The sequence below is a fragment of the Oryza sativa genome, chromosome 2, assembly GCF_034140825.1.
Source record: "Oryza sativa Japonica Group chromosome 2, ASM3414082v1".
Classification (NCBI taxonomy): Eukaryota; Viridiplantae; Streptophyta; class Magnoliopsida; order Poales; family Poaceae; genus Oryza; species Oryza sativa.
The window spans coordinates 5,597,695-5,611,573 of record NC_089036.1 but is presented as its reverse complement, the minus strand read 5'-3'; the positions used below and the strand labels follow the sequence as shown (position 1 = coordinate 5,611,573).

The following is a 13,879-nucleotide window of genomic DNA, read 5'->3' as shown; positions in this document are numbered from 1 at the left end:
GATATTTACGCAACCGAGAGAGAGAAAGGAGCTCGTGCGCTACTCTTCTTGCGACAGAAGCAAAAGGCGGCGAAGAGAGAGAGAGAGAGAGAGAGAGCGAGATCGCCGGAGATGGCCGACGGGGAGGACGCCGCCGCCGCCCGCCGCCGCGCCTCCGTGACGGAGTACCGGAAGAAGCTGCTCAACTGCAGGGAGCTCGAGTCGCGCGTCAGCACCGGTGAGCCGCCCGCTCCCCACCCCTCTACTTCCCCCCTGCTTGACTTCCGATCTCCCTAGGGTTCGGAGGCGATGGGTTGCGATGTTACCCTAGCCGCCGCGTGGCCTGCGCGCGCGGTAGATCTCGTCCGCGTCTGCGGATGACTTGGATGAAGAGTGGCTCGTGTGTAGATTCGGTCGGCAGGGTGGCTTAGTACTGGTGATTTCGGGGATTTACTAGGGGAATCACTTGTTCCGCGACGTGTTCGGGGTGCTAGATCGCGGTCTGGGGCGCTGGGCGTTGGGTTACGAGGTTGATTAGGTCGGTTTGGTCTTTCGAGCGCTAAATCTGGTGATTTGGGCACTTTTTGCTCGATTTGGATCTGAAGTCTGTAGTGTGATTAGACTTAGGATTTTTGTATTAGTCAACCCTGACCATTTGGGTGAGTGATAACCAACCTCTCATAAATTCGGGATCAAGGAGGAGTATTTCCTGATCCTTCAGTAGTTTTTCTTCCTTTTCAACTGTATGATTATGGAGGTGCTAGCTCCTCTTAGTGCGTCATTTAGGTCTCTAATTATGGTTTGAACTTTAAAGTGCTTCCTGTGAGAATGTCTAAAGAATTTATTTAACTTGTTTGAGATTTTGGTACTGTGGGGGTGCGATTTTCATGGAACTCAAGCATTATCTGCTTCTTCAACAGTAGTTTCCATGCTTCAAGTAGGCTGCAGCACTCTAGCCTGATGTGGTCATTAGTCTCTTAGAGCAGCCACATTGTTTAAAACGTGGATTGATTATTCTAGTTAAGTGAGAGCTGTATAGTACACCATAGGTGTCTATATCTAGACCTATTTAAGCCTGAATCAATATACTGGTATCCTTGAGAACTCTTTCATATATACTATGCTTCTGGTGGACTGTAGTTTCATAGGTTATACTTTTGCTGCTGGCAGTCAATGAGTTAAGGCTTAGGTACAATGCTCGTAATCTTTAGTCATGGGATTATGGCTCATCCCAGTTAATGTCAACTAACAAATGGGCTTTGTGATGCATATACTCATTACCATGTGTGGTTTGAGGAAAAAATGTGGCAACCAGGGTTATATGGCTTAGAGCAAGTCTTATAGAAGAGGTAGATGCCACCTCTGTCCATGTAGGCTATTCATTAATGAAGAGGTGGCATGTACAATATATCACCTCTATATACTAACTCTAGTGCACTAACCCTAATAATTTTGTTTTATTTGTTTGTCCAATCTACTCTTCTCTTTTCTCTCCTTTCTCTTGGAGTTTGTGTGGAGGCTACCCCTTGCATGAGTGGTGGCTCCTCCTCTCTCTCTTCTTGTCTCTTCTCTCCTCCACCTCATCATATGATGCTATGTGGCATCTTGTGGCAAGTGATCCTATGTGGATCTTGGGGCAAGTGTTTAGGGGCTTGTAGTACTTGCTCTTGGCAATACTCAGCCTGGAGGGACCCATGCGATGATAGCAGTCATTTATTTGCTTTGATAATTTTGTATTATACTAGGATATTCAGCCAAATTTCCTTCCAAGGAAGTAGCGTTATTTGTGGAGTCAAAACACATTCCTCTTTAGTTTAATGATCGTGAAAACACACTTCAGCTGCATGAAATCGTGGCTTGTTATTGTTAGTAAAGTAGTAACTGTTAGCTATTGTAGGATTGTGCATCATTTCTTTCCCATATTTTTTTTGTTTGGTTTAGTTGTAACAGCTTGTTTGTTCACATGCCAACCTTTGGTTTCTTCTCTTTTAGTCTTATACTCCCTGTTATTATAGATAAACAACAGGAGGAGAAGATTAGTTTTTTAACTATTGGATGATTCCCATACTGAAGTTTCTTTGCATCCATAAACTTTGCTACTATAGTTCATTTGGAACTCAAGTCAAACCTTTTTCTTGGGCAACTGAACAACATCTAGTCATGTCTTTGCCGTTTTGTTTTGTTTTTTGGGAACAATACAAGTAAATTTAAAACACATGTTTGCTTGCTTTTAGAACTTTTTGGAGCCTGTTTCATTTTTATTTGCTTGATCTTGCTTTGATGCATGGTTCATCTATATGCAGTGAGGGAAAACCTAAAAAATGCTAAGAAGGACTTTACAAAGACCGAAGATGACTTAAAATCCCTGCAAAGTGTTGGGCAGATCATCGGAGAGGTTCTCCGCCCTCTTGATAATGAACGTTGTAAGTAAAGAGCATTTCCTTTTTGTGTTGAATTTACATCCTTTACTTTGGCCACTCCTTATCACTACAGAAAAATCACAAGTATTTGCTTTTGCCATTTCTTTCCTTCAATGATGGAAAATGACTACAATACTGTTAATTAACTTGATAGAATTATTACTTATAGCATTTTTATATGAAGCTATTGCTTGCATTTTAGATTTTTTTTTATCAACAGAATTTTAGAACTAAACAACTGAAACGCCTATTTCTTCAAGTTATTGTTAAGGCTAGCAGTGGTCCCAGATATGTGGTTGGTTGCCGGAGCAAAGTGGACAAGGAGAAATTGACTTCGGGAACTCGTGTTGTTCTTGACATGACAACACTGACAATCATGCGCACACTTCCACGTGAGGTATATTTAGTTTTTAAAAATCATCTTCCTTTTTCATTGGAGCATTTTTGTCGAACCTTTTACTGTAGGAGCAATTTTTTTAAACAAAAATCGATGATCTGGGATTTAAAACTGCTTTTTTCCCCCCTTCAGGTGGACCCTGTGGTTTACAACATGCTTCATGAAGACCCTGGTAATGTCAGTTACTCTGCTGTTGGTGGTCTGTCTGATCAGATTAGAGAGCTCAGGGAGTCCATCGAATTGCCCTTAATGAACCCTGAGCTCTTTCTTCGTGTTGGGATCAAGCCCCCCAAGGTAAATCCTACATTATTTGTACTTAGATCCCTAATAGTGCATGTAATGTGACTATGAGATCACAGAGACATATATATGGATATTGCAACTATGGAAGTTATTATATTTTACTTTACTCATTGCAGGGTGTTCTACTCTATGGTCCACCAGGAACTGGTAAGACACTATTGGCGAGGGCTATTGCCAGTAACATCGATGCCAACTTTTTGAAGGTGTGTCGTTTGCTCACTTAATAGGTAGTAGCCATCTTTTACAAACTAATTATTCTTTGTACTGATAATTTGGCTAAACAGATTGTTTCAAGTGCTATAATTGACAAGTACATTGGAGAGAGTGCCCGCTTGATTAGGGAAATGTTTGGCTATGCACGTGATCATCAAGTAAGTCTTAATCTCTCTCTACTTTTGTCTGGAAAGCTAGTTGGACCTAAATTGGCATCCTCATTTCTGCAAGACCTACTCTGACATTTACATGATCTAACCATAATCATATCCACATTGTGGAAGTTATTGTTGGTTCTAAAGTTAAAACAATCCTTACGCTATAATCTTCCTTTACATTTAAGTTGCTATGTGGACACTAGCGGTGCATTTCTCCAATCACTTTAACTCACATTCATTTAGTTTCCATCACTCAGTTTTGCCTCCCAAATTTTCTTTACCTAGCCATGCATAATCTTCATGGACGAAATCGATGCCATTGGTGGGCGGCGGTTCAGTGAAGGAACTAGTGCTGATCGCGAGATCCAGCGCACACTGATGGAACTGCTAAATCAGTTAGATGGATTTGATGAACTTGGAAAGGTAACTTATTCATCAGACATATAATTTGGCTATACTGCATTTTATTTTGGTATCATACTGCAGTATGTAAATGCAAGTGAGTTTGATTAAAGTAGTTTACTTGCTAGCATGTTTGCATGTCTACATTCTGGTCTAGCTTTCTTGGGTAAAACTACACTGATGAGGGAAAATATATTCTAATTTACCTTTCTTTTAACAACCTCCATTGTACAAGATTAGCTGATCTGTACAGTGTAGTATTAAGCAAAGGTATGCATACCTTAAGATCAGTCCTTGGTGGAATCCTGAAAATCATACCATTGACATGATGATTCGTTTATAATCCCTGTTGTAGTATTGTGAGTTGTGGCATGTTGGTGGCTTGACCTTTTGCCAATTATTCCCACTGGCAACAAATATTAGAATCTAGATTTATGATGAAATGACTTTTGGCTCTTCCAATTGATCGAATTGATCATCTTACCAATCTAGGTTTTTTGACTGCTCAATTGTCCATCTATGTCTATGTTCCTAGTTTGTTCAGAATCAAATTGGGTGTGTTCAGAATCAAATTGGAGATACAGTTGGTTACTCTTGTTTGTATGGTTTTTTTGGTACCATGTACAATGATTGCTGCTTGATGATGCATGATTTCATCTTGACAAGAACTTTTTTGCTTAAACAGGTGAAAATGATCATGGCTACCAATAGACCTGATGTTCTGGACCCTGCGCTACTGCGTCCTGGACGTCTAGACAGGAAGATTGAGATTCCGCTACCAAATGAGCAAGCAAGAATGGAAGTTCTTAAAATCCATGCTGCTGGTATTGCCAAGCATGGAGAAATTGATTATGAGGCAGTTGTTAAACTGGCTGAGGTGAGTTTGTCTTATTTAACTTCCTTATCAACTTGGGCAACCTTCCTGACTCTGGTGGTTTTAGGGCTTCAATGGGGCTGATCTTCGCAACGTCTGCACTGAAGCGGGTATGGCTGCAATTCGTGCTGAACGGGACTACGTTGTCCATGAGGACTTCATGAAGGTGCGCCGCATTATACTCTCTTCTATCTACCAACACACCAGCTGTTAGACATTATCTCACAGTTTACATGCGAATTGTACTTCAGGCTGTCAGGAAGCTGAACGACGCCAAGAAGCTGGAATCCAGCGCCCACTACAGTGCAGACTTCGGCAAAGAGTAAGGTGCAAGATTCTGATCCTGTATTCGATCTTCTACCATGCCGGGAGTTCTCCGCCATGGTGCAAAAGCAACAGAGAAATCGGTTTTTCACCGTCAGGCTTCTATTCTGCACTGCAAGCTGAAGCCATTTGTCATGTGTGCAATCAAAGAGCCATGAATGGTTGTCAAGCTTATCTCTGGGACTGGAGAAACATACCGAGAACTTGCAAATTTTATAACTGATGCTTTTGCCTCTGTTTCACTCCGTTTTTTGAGTCTCACCTTGTGTCAGTACTACTGTGTAGTCTTAGTTTTGAGCAGTTGCATGTACTTTTGACACCATGCTTGGTAAAGAATAGCAAAATGGTATCTTGATTCAGCTTCCAGACCCCCATCTGGTGTGGGAATGCATCTCAATTCCTGTGAAATTCGTGCAAAATTATCTTTGCTTCTTTGTGTATTGCATCCCTTCTCATCCATTCTAGTTGTAGTGGTGTGTGCCAAGAAAATGGAGAGCTTCATCTTTTCGCTTATGCTTAGGAGATAACTACGGATCAGGCGTTGGATTATTTTTCACAAGATCAGGTGCCCGCCTGCATGTTGCCTCTTCGCTAGCCTACTGCCCTTCTGTTCCTGACGCATCCATGCAAAAAGTGTCCGCTTCTCTCCTCTCTTTTCTCATCTACTACTTCCTTTGTTTCACAATGTAAAGACTTCCATATTTACATTTATGTTAATGAATATAGTTATATGTATGTGTCTAGATTCATTAATATATATATGTACGTGGGCAATGCTACAAAGTTTTACATTGTGAAACGGAGGGAGTAATATACTATTATACTAGTACTCATACGTAACTACCTTTTTTCGACTCTTTAAATACCTTTTTTCTCATAAATCATTTATCTGATCTATAATCCGTTTACACTGTTATATGCATTGCAATTAAATATTTACAAGATATTACACTTATATTTTAAAAATTGAGCGTTGTTTCACTACTCATAAAAGAAAGTTTCATCATGTGGTCCAGCATTGTTTCAGGGAGATGCAACACGAAAGAAATATTGGAACACCCACAACCACTACATGAAACATAAAGTCACAATAGGTGAAATATCTGATTTTGTTAAAATGTTTATGGTATTTATCACACATGAAACATTTAACTATAATTATTGAGACATCACAAAATACCATGTGCAACATATGCACATGACCTAGTGTAAGTGTGTAACATCAAAGAAATACTTATTGAAACTTCCAAATAATACCATGTGCAACATTAATGAAAAGATACATTGCAACAAGAAAACTAAACAATACCCAAACTAAATACCCAAACTAAAAATATGCAACAAAGTTGATTTTTAATTGAAACATTCCCTTATCACATATGAAACATCAATTTTTTATTTGTTGAAACATATAACTTTTGTTCATCGTAATATAGTCATATGAGATCGTATCGTAAAAAATTAATTATAATAAATATAATGGTATAATCAGATCGCAAATCAAATATAAGTGGTTCATTTGAATAAAAAAGTTTGAAGTTAAAATTAAAACCTCTCTTTGCATGCAACAAATCCCTCCCTCCACCATGTGACGTCACACTTTTTTTTTCTTGTGTTGCGTATGCATGTGGTTACTGTGATATGAGCATCCGATTTTATGGCTTGCGTCGGTTGTCCGACGATAAATATTCTTCTTATGCTTATACTTATTAGTCGAAATTTAAATTTTCAACCTTAAAATTTAAAGTTGATTTTGGGTTTTTTTTATCAAAATTTTTTTTAGTCTTTGCTTTTTTATGCTAAGAACACGTATATAAAGGTTTTATTTATAAATTATTTTTTTATAAATATGCCGTTTGGCTTTTTTTTTCCGGGCCACAACATAATTACATATCCTTGAAACCCGATAATTTACCAGTTCTCTTAGCTGGATAATGACCAGTTTATCCATCTGAATTAGGCGCTTCTGAAGACGCTTTTAACCTGTGGCGACCCAAGAAGCTCGGAGCAACCTGCCACGTGTTGGGCGGGAAGAAACCATCACCCCTTCCCTCCGCAGATCCGATGGCCACAAACCCCCCCTCCCTCCTCCCCGCACGAATCTCGATGCACCCGACGAGATGAACACCCCCATCAATTCAAATCGCCGCGGGTAATCGCCTCCAAATTAATCCCCAATTCCCCGGAGAAAAACCAGAGATCGCCATCGCCATTGCCGCCTCCTCCTCCTCCTCCTCGAATGGCGAGATCGGTGGGCGGCGGCAGCGGCGGTGGCGGGGAGCGGCCGGGGAGCGCGCCGATGCGGCTGTGCGTGCACGTGCTGGAGGCGCGGGGGCTCCAGGCGGCGTACCTCACCGGGCACAGCGACCCCTACGTGCGGCTGCAGATGGGGAGGCGGAGGGCGAAGACGACGGTGGTGAAGAGGTGCCTCAGCCCCCTGTGGGACGAGGAGTTCGGGTTCGCCGTCGGCGACGCCGAGGAGGAGCTCGTCGTGTCCGTGCTCAACGAGGAGGGGTACTTCGGCGGGGGGTTCCTGGGGCGGGTCAAGGTGCCCCTCTCGACCGTCATGGCGGCGGACGGCCTCTCCCTCGGCACGGCGTGGTACCACCTCCACTCCAAGGGCGGCAGGTTCAGGAAGAAACGGCGCGGTACGTTGCCCTAGCTTCTCCTTGCCATGGATTGCCTGCTTAGATTGCAACCACTAGAAATGTGGTAGGAGAAATGGTAGCAAAGGTGATTCGTTGTGATGCTGTGTTGTTCATGACACATCCTTCTTCTTCTTCTTCTTTTTTACAAAATGAAATTTACTCTTAAAAAACTGCTACTCCATCCGTTCGCAAATAAGTTCATTTCTCACCCATCCCACATATATCAATATAAAAACAAAAATATTATACTCATTAAATCGCAATGTAATATCAATATATCAATATAAAAATATAAAGCAATATCCATACTTTATTAAATCGCAATGTAATTATTTTCACTTTATCTATTCCCAAATCTCAATGCAATTATTGCTTACTTTTTTCACAAATTCTAATGCAATGATTGTAAAAAATTAAATTTATTTTGGGACAAATAGGAGGAACCAAAAATAAAGTAATTTATATAGCGATGCTTCTGTAGACAACCCTTTTTTTAGATGTACAGGTCTTATATGTTATTTTACATCCATCAGATGGATGCTTCGCTGCTACTCAGTGCTAAAAGTATAATGTAGCAGTGGCCAAAGCTAGCATAATTAACTGTTCAATTCTCCTCCATTGCAGTTGCGGGTGAAATTCGCTTGAGGATTTACTTATCTAGGACAGCCATTTGCGACGAACCGAGAAACATGCCAATGCAACTTATCAATGATACACCATGCAGCTCAATGAGGTCAGTTGGAACCACTGCCTCGTCCTTATCAGCGAGGTCAGTAGGAACCACTGCCTCGTCCTTATCAGCGAGGTCAGTTGGAACCACTGCCTCGTCCTTATCGGCTTCTGTTAGTAGCCTTGATCTGTCAGCCTGTCCTAGCATGGAAAGGGCATCCTGCAGCAGTATGGATAAGTTGAGCCAGGGCATCATGGATCAGCAAGGCCGTCGAAGCCCAGGGCAACTGTCTTGTATCAGCACAGAAAGATCTATTCTTTTGGAGCCCGAGGAAGATGACAATGATGCCACCACCAATGCATCATCAGTAGTGGAAGTCATGTCTCGCTACTTTTGTCGGAAACCTGTTGACGCCGCACCTTCTGCCACATCAGATCATGAGCAGTTTCAAGATACACAAATGAACTCTGAATCTTGTGAAAATGGTGATAATGGGGCGCTCCCTGAAACTAGTTTAAATGAGCTAATGAAATCCCTGGAGTCTAAAGATAAAGGTTCTGAAATGCCAGAAAACTTGCGTGGTGGTATACTCGTGGACCAATCTTATGTTCTTCAACCAACTGAAATGAATTCCATGTTGTTTTCTGCACATTCAGATTTCTGGCCAGCAGTTGCAGAAGTTCAAGGGTTAAGCGGATTCCAAACTGACCCCTGGAAACTTGTAAGCAATGATTGTTTGAAAAGAACTTTAAGTTATACAAAAGCTGCAAGCAAATTAGTTAAAGCTGTAAAAATTACTGAAGAGCAGACATACTTAAAGGCAGCTGGAAATTCTTTTGCTGTTCTTTCCAGTGTTAGCAGTCCTGAGGTTCCCTGTGGTAATTGTTTCAAGGTGGAGATTCTGTACTGTATAACACCAGGTCCACAGTTGCCATCTAAAGAACAAACATCACATCTTACTATAAGTTGGCGTCTGAACTTTGTCCAGAGTACAATGTTGAAAGGGATGATCGAGAGCGGGACAAAACAAGGACTCCGAGAGGGATATGCACAGTTTACTGAAGTACTGTCCCAGAAGACCAAAGTGATTGCGCCTGATGATTCTAACTTAAGCAAAGACGAGATTTTAAGCTCATTGCAGACACAGGAAGAATCAATTTGGAAACTGGCTGCCCGCTTCCTTGGAAACTTTGCATTCATATTCTCTCTCTGTATAGCACTGTATGCCACTGCACATCTTCGTCTAGTTAAGCCAAATATGGTGCATGGGCTCGAATATTTTGGTATTGATCTCCCAGATTCAATTTGGGAGGTTGTATTTTGTGCCATTTTGATAATTCAGGGGCAGAATATCTTCAAATCAGGACGGCGGTTTTTGTATGCATGGAAACAAAGAGGTAACTGATTCTCTCTTATCTAAAAGAACTCACCTTACATGCCTTTTGATTAGCGTACATGCTTATTCTGTAAACACTAACAGAATGAGTGGGAATTATGTTTTTCTCCATCCTCCTCTACCTAGTCTTTTCTAGAATTGATCTAAGTCCTTAAATGATTTAAACAGAAAAAAAACTGTATTCACCTAAGAATTGACTTTTCCTGTTCTTGGGGATAAATCATAAATGACAAGCATATGTAACCTTTTTCCCTCTTCCAATATTAGGTAGTGATCATGGGGTGAAAGCTCATGGTGATGGTTGGTTGCTGACTGTTGCACTTATTGAGGGAAGCGGTGTAGTAGGTTCAGGTACACCTGGCTTGCCTGATCCTTATGTTGTTTTTACCTGTAATGGAAAGAGGAAAACAAGCTCAGTTAAATTCCAGACATCCGAACCGAAATGGAACGGTCAGTTCTGCCCCCACATTATTCATGTTGGAAAGTTACTTATCCTTATGATCTTTGCAGATCATTTTCCTGGTTATCTTACCTTCTTTTTTCTGTTCTAGAGATATTTGAATTCAATGCAATGGATGATCCTCCATCAAGGTTGGAAGTAGTTGTGCATGATTCAGAGGGACCACATAATAAAATTCCTATTGGTCAAACAGAAGTGAACTTTTTGAAAAACAATTTGTCAGATTTGGGTGACATGTGGCTTCCTCTTGATGGAAGGTTTCCCCAGGGATGTGAGCCTAAGTTACACTTGCGAATCTTTTTGAACAACTCGCGTGGGACTGAAATTGTTATGAATTATCTGGCAAAGATGGGGAAAGAAGTAGGTAAGAAGGTAAGAGTTTGGATGGTGTTTGTTTAATTCCATTGTCGGCAAAAGTGCGCTCTGTTACTGAAGTTGCATATATGACTGAATACTCAGATACACCTGCGGTCTGCTCAGACAAATTCAGCGTTCCGTAAGCTCTTTAGTCTTCCTCCAGAAGAATTTCTTATCGATGATTTCACTTGTTATCTAAAGCGGAAAATGCCACTTCAGGTAATTAGGGCTAATTATTTGTTCTGATGTGTTGAGCTGGATTTTTGTTACTTATTACATGGAATATGGTATGCTAGACAGCACTGCTGATTTCTGCTGTCGTTGTTGGCTTATAGCCTGATACAGGCTTTTATGCTATTCTTTATGAAGTTTAAGTTTAACCTTCGGATATAAGATTACTTCCTTCATTATTATATATGTACATTTGTTTTCATTGAAGCCTTACTTCCTTTAGGAAGGGGAAAACAAGAGATCTGTACTATAGGTCCCTAAACTTGAAACCAAAATTTAAGGTCCCTAAAACTGCTGATGTTGACTTGTTTGGTCATTACCTCTGTTAAGTCATGGAAGACAGCTTGGCATGGTGTCCAGTAAGCCTGTGGTGCAAGTACATGTCCTTTAGCTGTTTTGAGGCCACATCTTCCAATTATTCTATTTAACAGTAATTAGGTCTAAACAGATCACAGCATGTAAATTTAGGTACCTTAGAATGTTAGTTTAACTTCATCCAGCTATATGAGAGAACATTGCAAGTTTAGAGACCAAGACTATAAGTTCCCTATAAGAAAATAGCAAGCACAACACAAGGGGTTTGTATATCTGTGAATTCATGGTGAACCAGTGATTTTTTATGCTCTTGTTAATGATTGTATCGCACATTGCCAGTTGCCACATTTCATTTTTTTAACTATTGTATTCTTTACATATTTGGTCTATTGGATCAAGAATTGAAATAGATAGAATTTCTTACAGGGGCGCATTTTTCTCTCCTCAAGAATACTTGGATTCTATTCCAATATATTAGGCCGAAAAACCAAATTTTTCTTTCTTTGGGACGACATTGATGATATCCAGGTTGCTCCACCAACCCTAGCAAAAGTTGGAAGTCCATCCTTGATGATCATTCTCCGCAAGGACAGAGGTCTAGAAGCCAGACATGGAGCCAAAACACTGGATCCTCAAGGAAAACTGAAATACCATTTCCAGACATTTGTTTCATTCAATGATGCTCACAGGTGCCTTTTCCTTTTACAACTTATTTTATTTAAATTTTCCATATAAGGAGCTTTATTGAGATGTAGTACCATAATGGCCTAAAGAAATTTACATGTTCAGAATTTGATCTATTGGTCATACATAAAAAAAATAAACTACTGGTAATAATCCACGGTCCCACCGCACGGGTTATCATGAGTGCGCCACTGCAAAGTAAAACTAAATGTTTTTAATAGAACTGTTAATAGATCCTTTTTGGTTGTACTTTTATCAACATCGTATGAAACAATAGCTGGAATCCCAATCTCCCATCATATTTGCAGTGAGCTTATCTTGTCAAACCTCAAACGGTTGATAACATATCACAATTATGTCTGACAGAATTATTATGGCACTTTGGAAAATGAGGTCAGTGGATCCAGAACAGAAGGGAGAGATGATTGACAAAAATTCTGAACTGAAACAGCTCCCTTGTGAAGAAGGTTCTCTATTAGCCAATGAAGATGTGAAAATGTCAGAAGTCTACTCGGCGGTTCTTTCTGTTGATGTAAGTTTTTCTCTCTAGTCAATAAACAGCATAATTGGAACTCATATGATGCACTTGCAAAAGCATCTGGCTACAGCCCGTGAGTTCTGTATTTGTAGATCAATTCCTTGATGGATATGTTCTCCGGAGGTCCATTGGAGCACAAGGTGATGCAGAAAGCTGGTTGCGTCGATTACTCGCCTACAGAATGGGAGCTACTAAACCAAAACATATACCAGAGGCAAATCAGCTTTAAGTTTGACAAAATCTTGTCGCGCTTTGGAGAGGCATCAACCACTCAACGAAAATATAACTTAGCGAATCGAGATGGGTGGGTCATTGAGGAGGTGATGACCCTCCAAGGAGTCCAACATGAAGACTACTCCAGTGTAAGAAAAGCCAAAACTGAGTTCGATTAGAAATGCATGTGAATGTTCACTTTTACTTTCATCCTGTGCGATCACCAGTTGTAATCCAAAACCGCAGATCCAGCTCAAGTATCAGATGACTAGCACGTCCTTAAAACCAAGCACCTGCAGCATTCAGGTATTGTTAGGGATTGCCTGGTTGAAGGGAGCTAAGCAGCAGAAGAAGGTTGTGAAGAATGTTATGTCGAATTCTGCCAACAGGTTGAGGGAGATATTTTCAGAAGTTGAGAAGGAGCTTGCATCAAAAAAAGGTATCTGTTTGAACTTTGAACTCACCAAACTAACTCCTCTTCGTAGTAAATTGCTGAATTATAGTTGGCCGTAGCTTCTTTCAGCAAAGGCCAGAACGAATTTCATTATCGAAAAAGAGTAAATTGCTGAATTGACTTTGGATTCAGTCTGACCTATTTTTCCATGTGGCGACGACAAAAGTCTATAGAGATTAACATCTAACCGTGCAGTTACCTTGTAAAAGTACTGCAAAGCAGTGAATTACCATCTCCGATCCTGTGCCCTTTTTATTGTCTCGGCTGCTGCTCTAACACTAAAATAGTGTGTTTTTTTATGCCTAGAAACAGAAATATTACTGAGTTTTTCTTCTGCTACGAAATTCCAGGTGTGAGCTGACATCCCGTGCAAGATGAGTAGTAGATTGATTCATGTGTTCTGAACAATTAGAAGACTAAACGAAGGCAGCAAAGCTCAGTAGCCAACACGATCTGTGTTAGCTCGACGGTATCACTGCTTCCTTTAGCTCTGTTCACTCTTCTGCTGCCAACCTATCGCCTATGTAAAATTGTGAATACCTTGATAGGAATCCAACAAATTTGCATATACATATTTAAAACTGTAAACACGTGATTACAGAATGGAACGAAAAGAATGAACTTATTTCTGGTGGCAGTAATTTTCTATAAAGATATTTGACCCAAAGTCGTGTGATAAAGTGTGCCCTTTATGTTCTCATATGTGATTCACCTTGTAAATAATTACCGGAATTTCGAGTTGTAAGTAAGTGAGATTTTCTTTATTTTCAAAAGATCTTAAAAGGACTTCCATAGGAGTCACGAATTACAGAACATTTACGGTAACAAGCAAACAAATTAGTA

General features: G+C 40.5%; 2 protein-coding genes across 2 annotated transcripts; both read left to right on the top strand.

Annotated features, from left to right (window-relative positions):
* The first annotated feature begins 34 nt into the window (after positions 1-34).
* On the top strand, positions 35-5,429 carry LOC4328642 (26S proteasome regulatory subunit S10B homolog B). The gene is made up of 10 exons (XM_015769180.3): positions 35-217; positions 2,283-2,402; positions 2,660-2,796; positions 2,929-3,090; positions 3,216-3,302; positions 3,384-3,470; positions 3,756-3,893; positions 4,558-4,749; positions 4,814-4,912; positions 4,998-5,429. The coding sequence occupies exons 1-10, from the start codon at positions 112-114 to the stop codon at positions 5,070-5,072; spliced, it is 1,203 nt and encodes a 400-aa protein (XP_015624666.1). The 5' UTR covers positions 35-111; the 3' UTR covers positions 5,073-5,429.
* Positions 5,430-7,160: 1,731 nt separating this feature from the next.
* On the top strand, positions 7,161-13,703 carry LOC4328641 (C2 and GRAM domain-containing protein At1g03370). The gene is made up of 10 exons (XM_015768218.3): positions 7,161-7,718; positions 8,343-9,785; positions 10,052-10,234; positions 10,336-10,616; positions 10,704-10,820; positions 11,574-11,836; positions 12,198-12,363; positions 12,462-12,731; positions 12,829-13,021; positions 13,387-13,703. The coding sequence occupies exons 1-10, from the start codon at positions 7,310-7,312 to the stop codon at positions 13,395-13,397; spliced, it is 3,336 nt and encodes a 1,111-aa protein (XP_015623704.1). The 5' UTR covers positions 7,161-7,309; the 3' UTR covers positions 13,398-13,703.
* The last annotated feature ends 176 nt before the right edge of the window (positions 13,704-13,879 follow it).

Coding starts and splice junctions, on each gene's coding strand:
- LOC4328642 (XM_015769180.3), top strand. CDS start 112: ATGGCCGACGGGGAGGACGCCGCCGCCGCCCGCCGCCGCGCCTCCGTG. Junction 2,797..2,928: donor TGCGCACACTTCCACGTGAG/GTATATTTAGTT, acceptor TCCCCCCTTCAG/GTGGACCCTGTGGTTTACAA. Junction 3,471..3,755: donor GCTATGCACGTGATCATCAA/GTAAGTCTTAAT, acceptor TTCTTTACCTAG/CCATGCATAATCTTCATGGA.
- LOC4328641 (XM_015768218.3), top strand. CDS start 7,310: ATGGCGAGATCGGTGGGCGGCGGCAGCGGCGGTGGCGGGGAGCGGCCG. Junction 7,719..8,342: donor GTTCAGGAAGAAACGGCGCG/GTACGTTGCCCT, acceptor CCTCCATTGCAG/TTGCGGGTGAAATTCGCTTG. Junction 10,235..10,335: donor ATCCGAACCGAAATGGAACG/GTCAGTTCTGCC, acceptor TTTCTGTTCTAG/AGATATTTGAATTCAATGCA.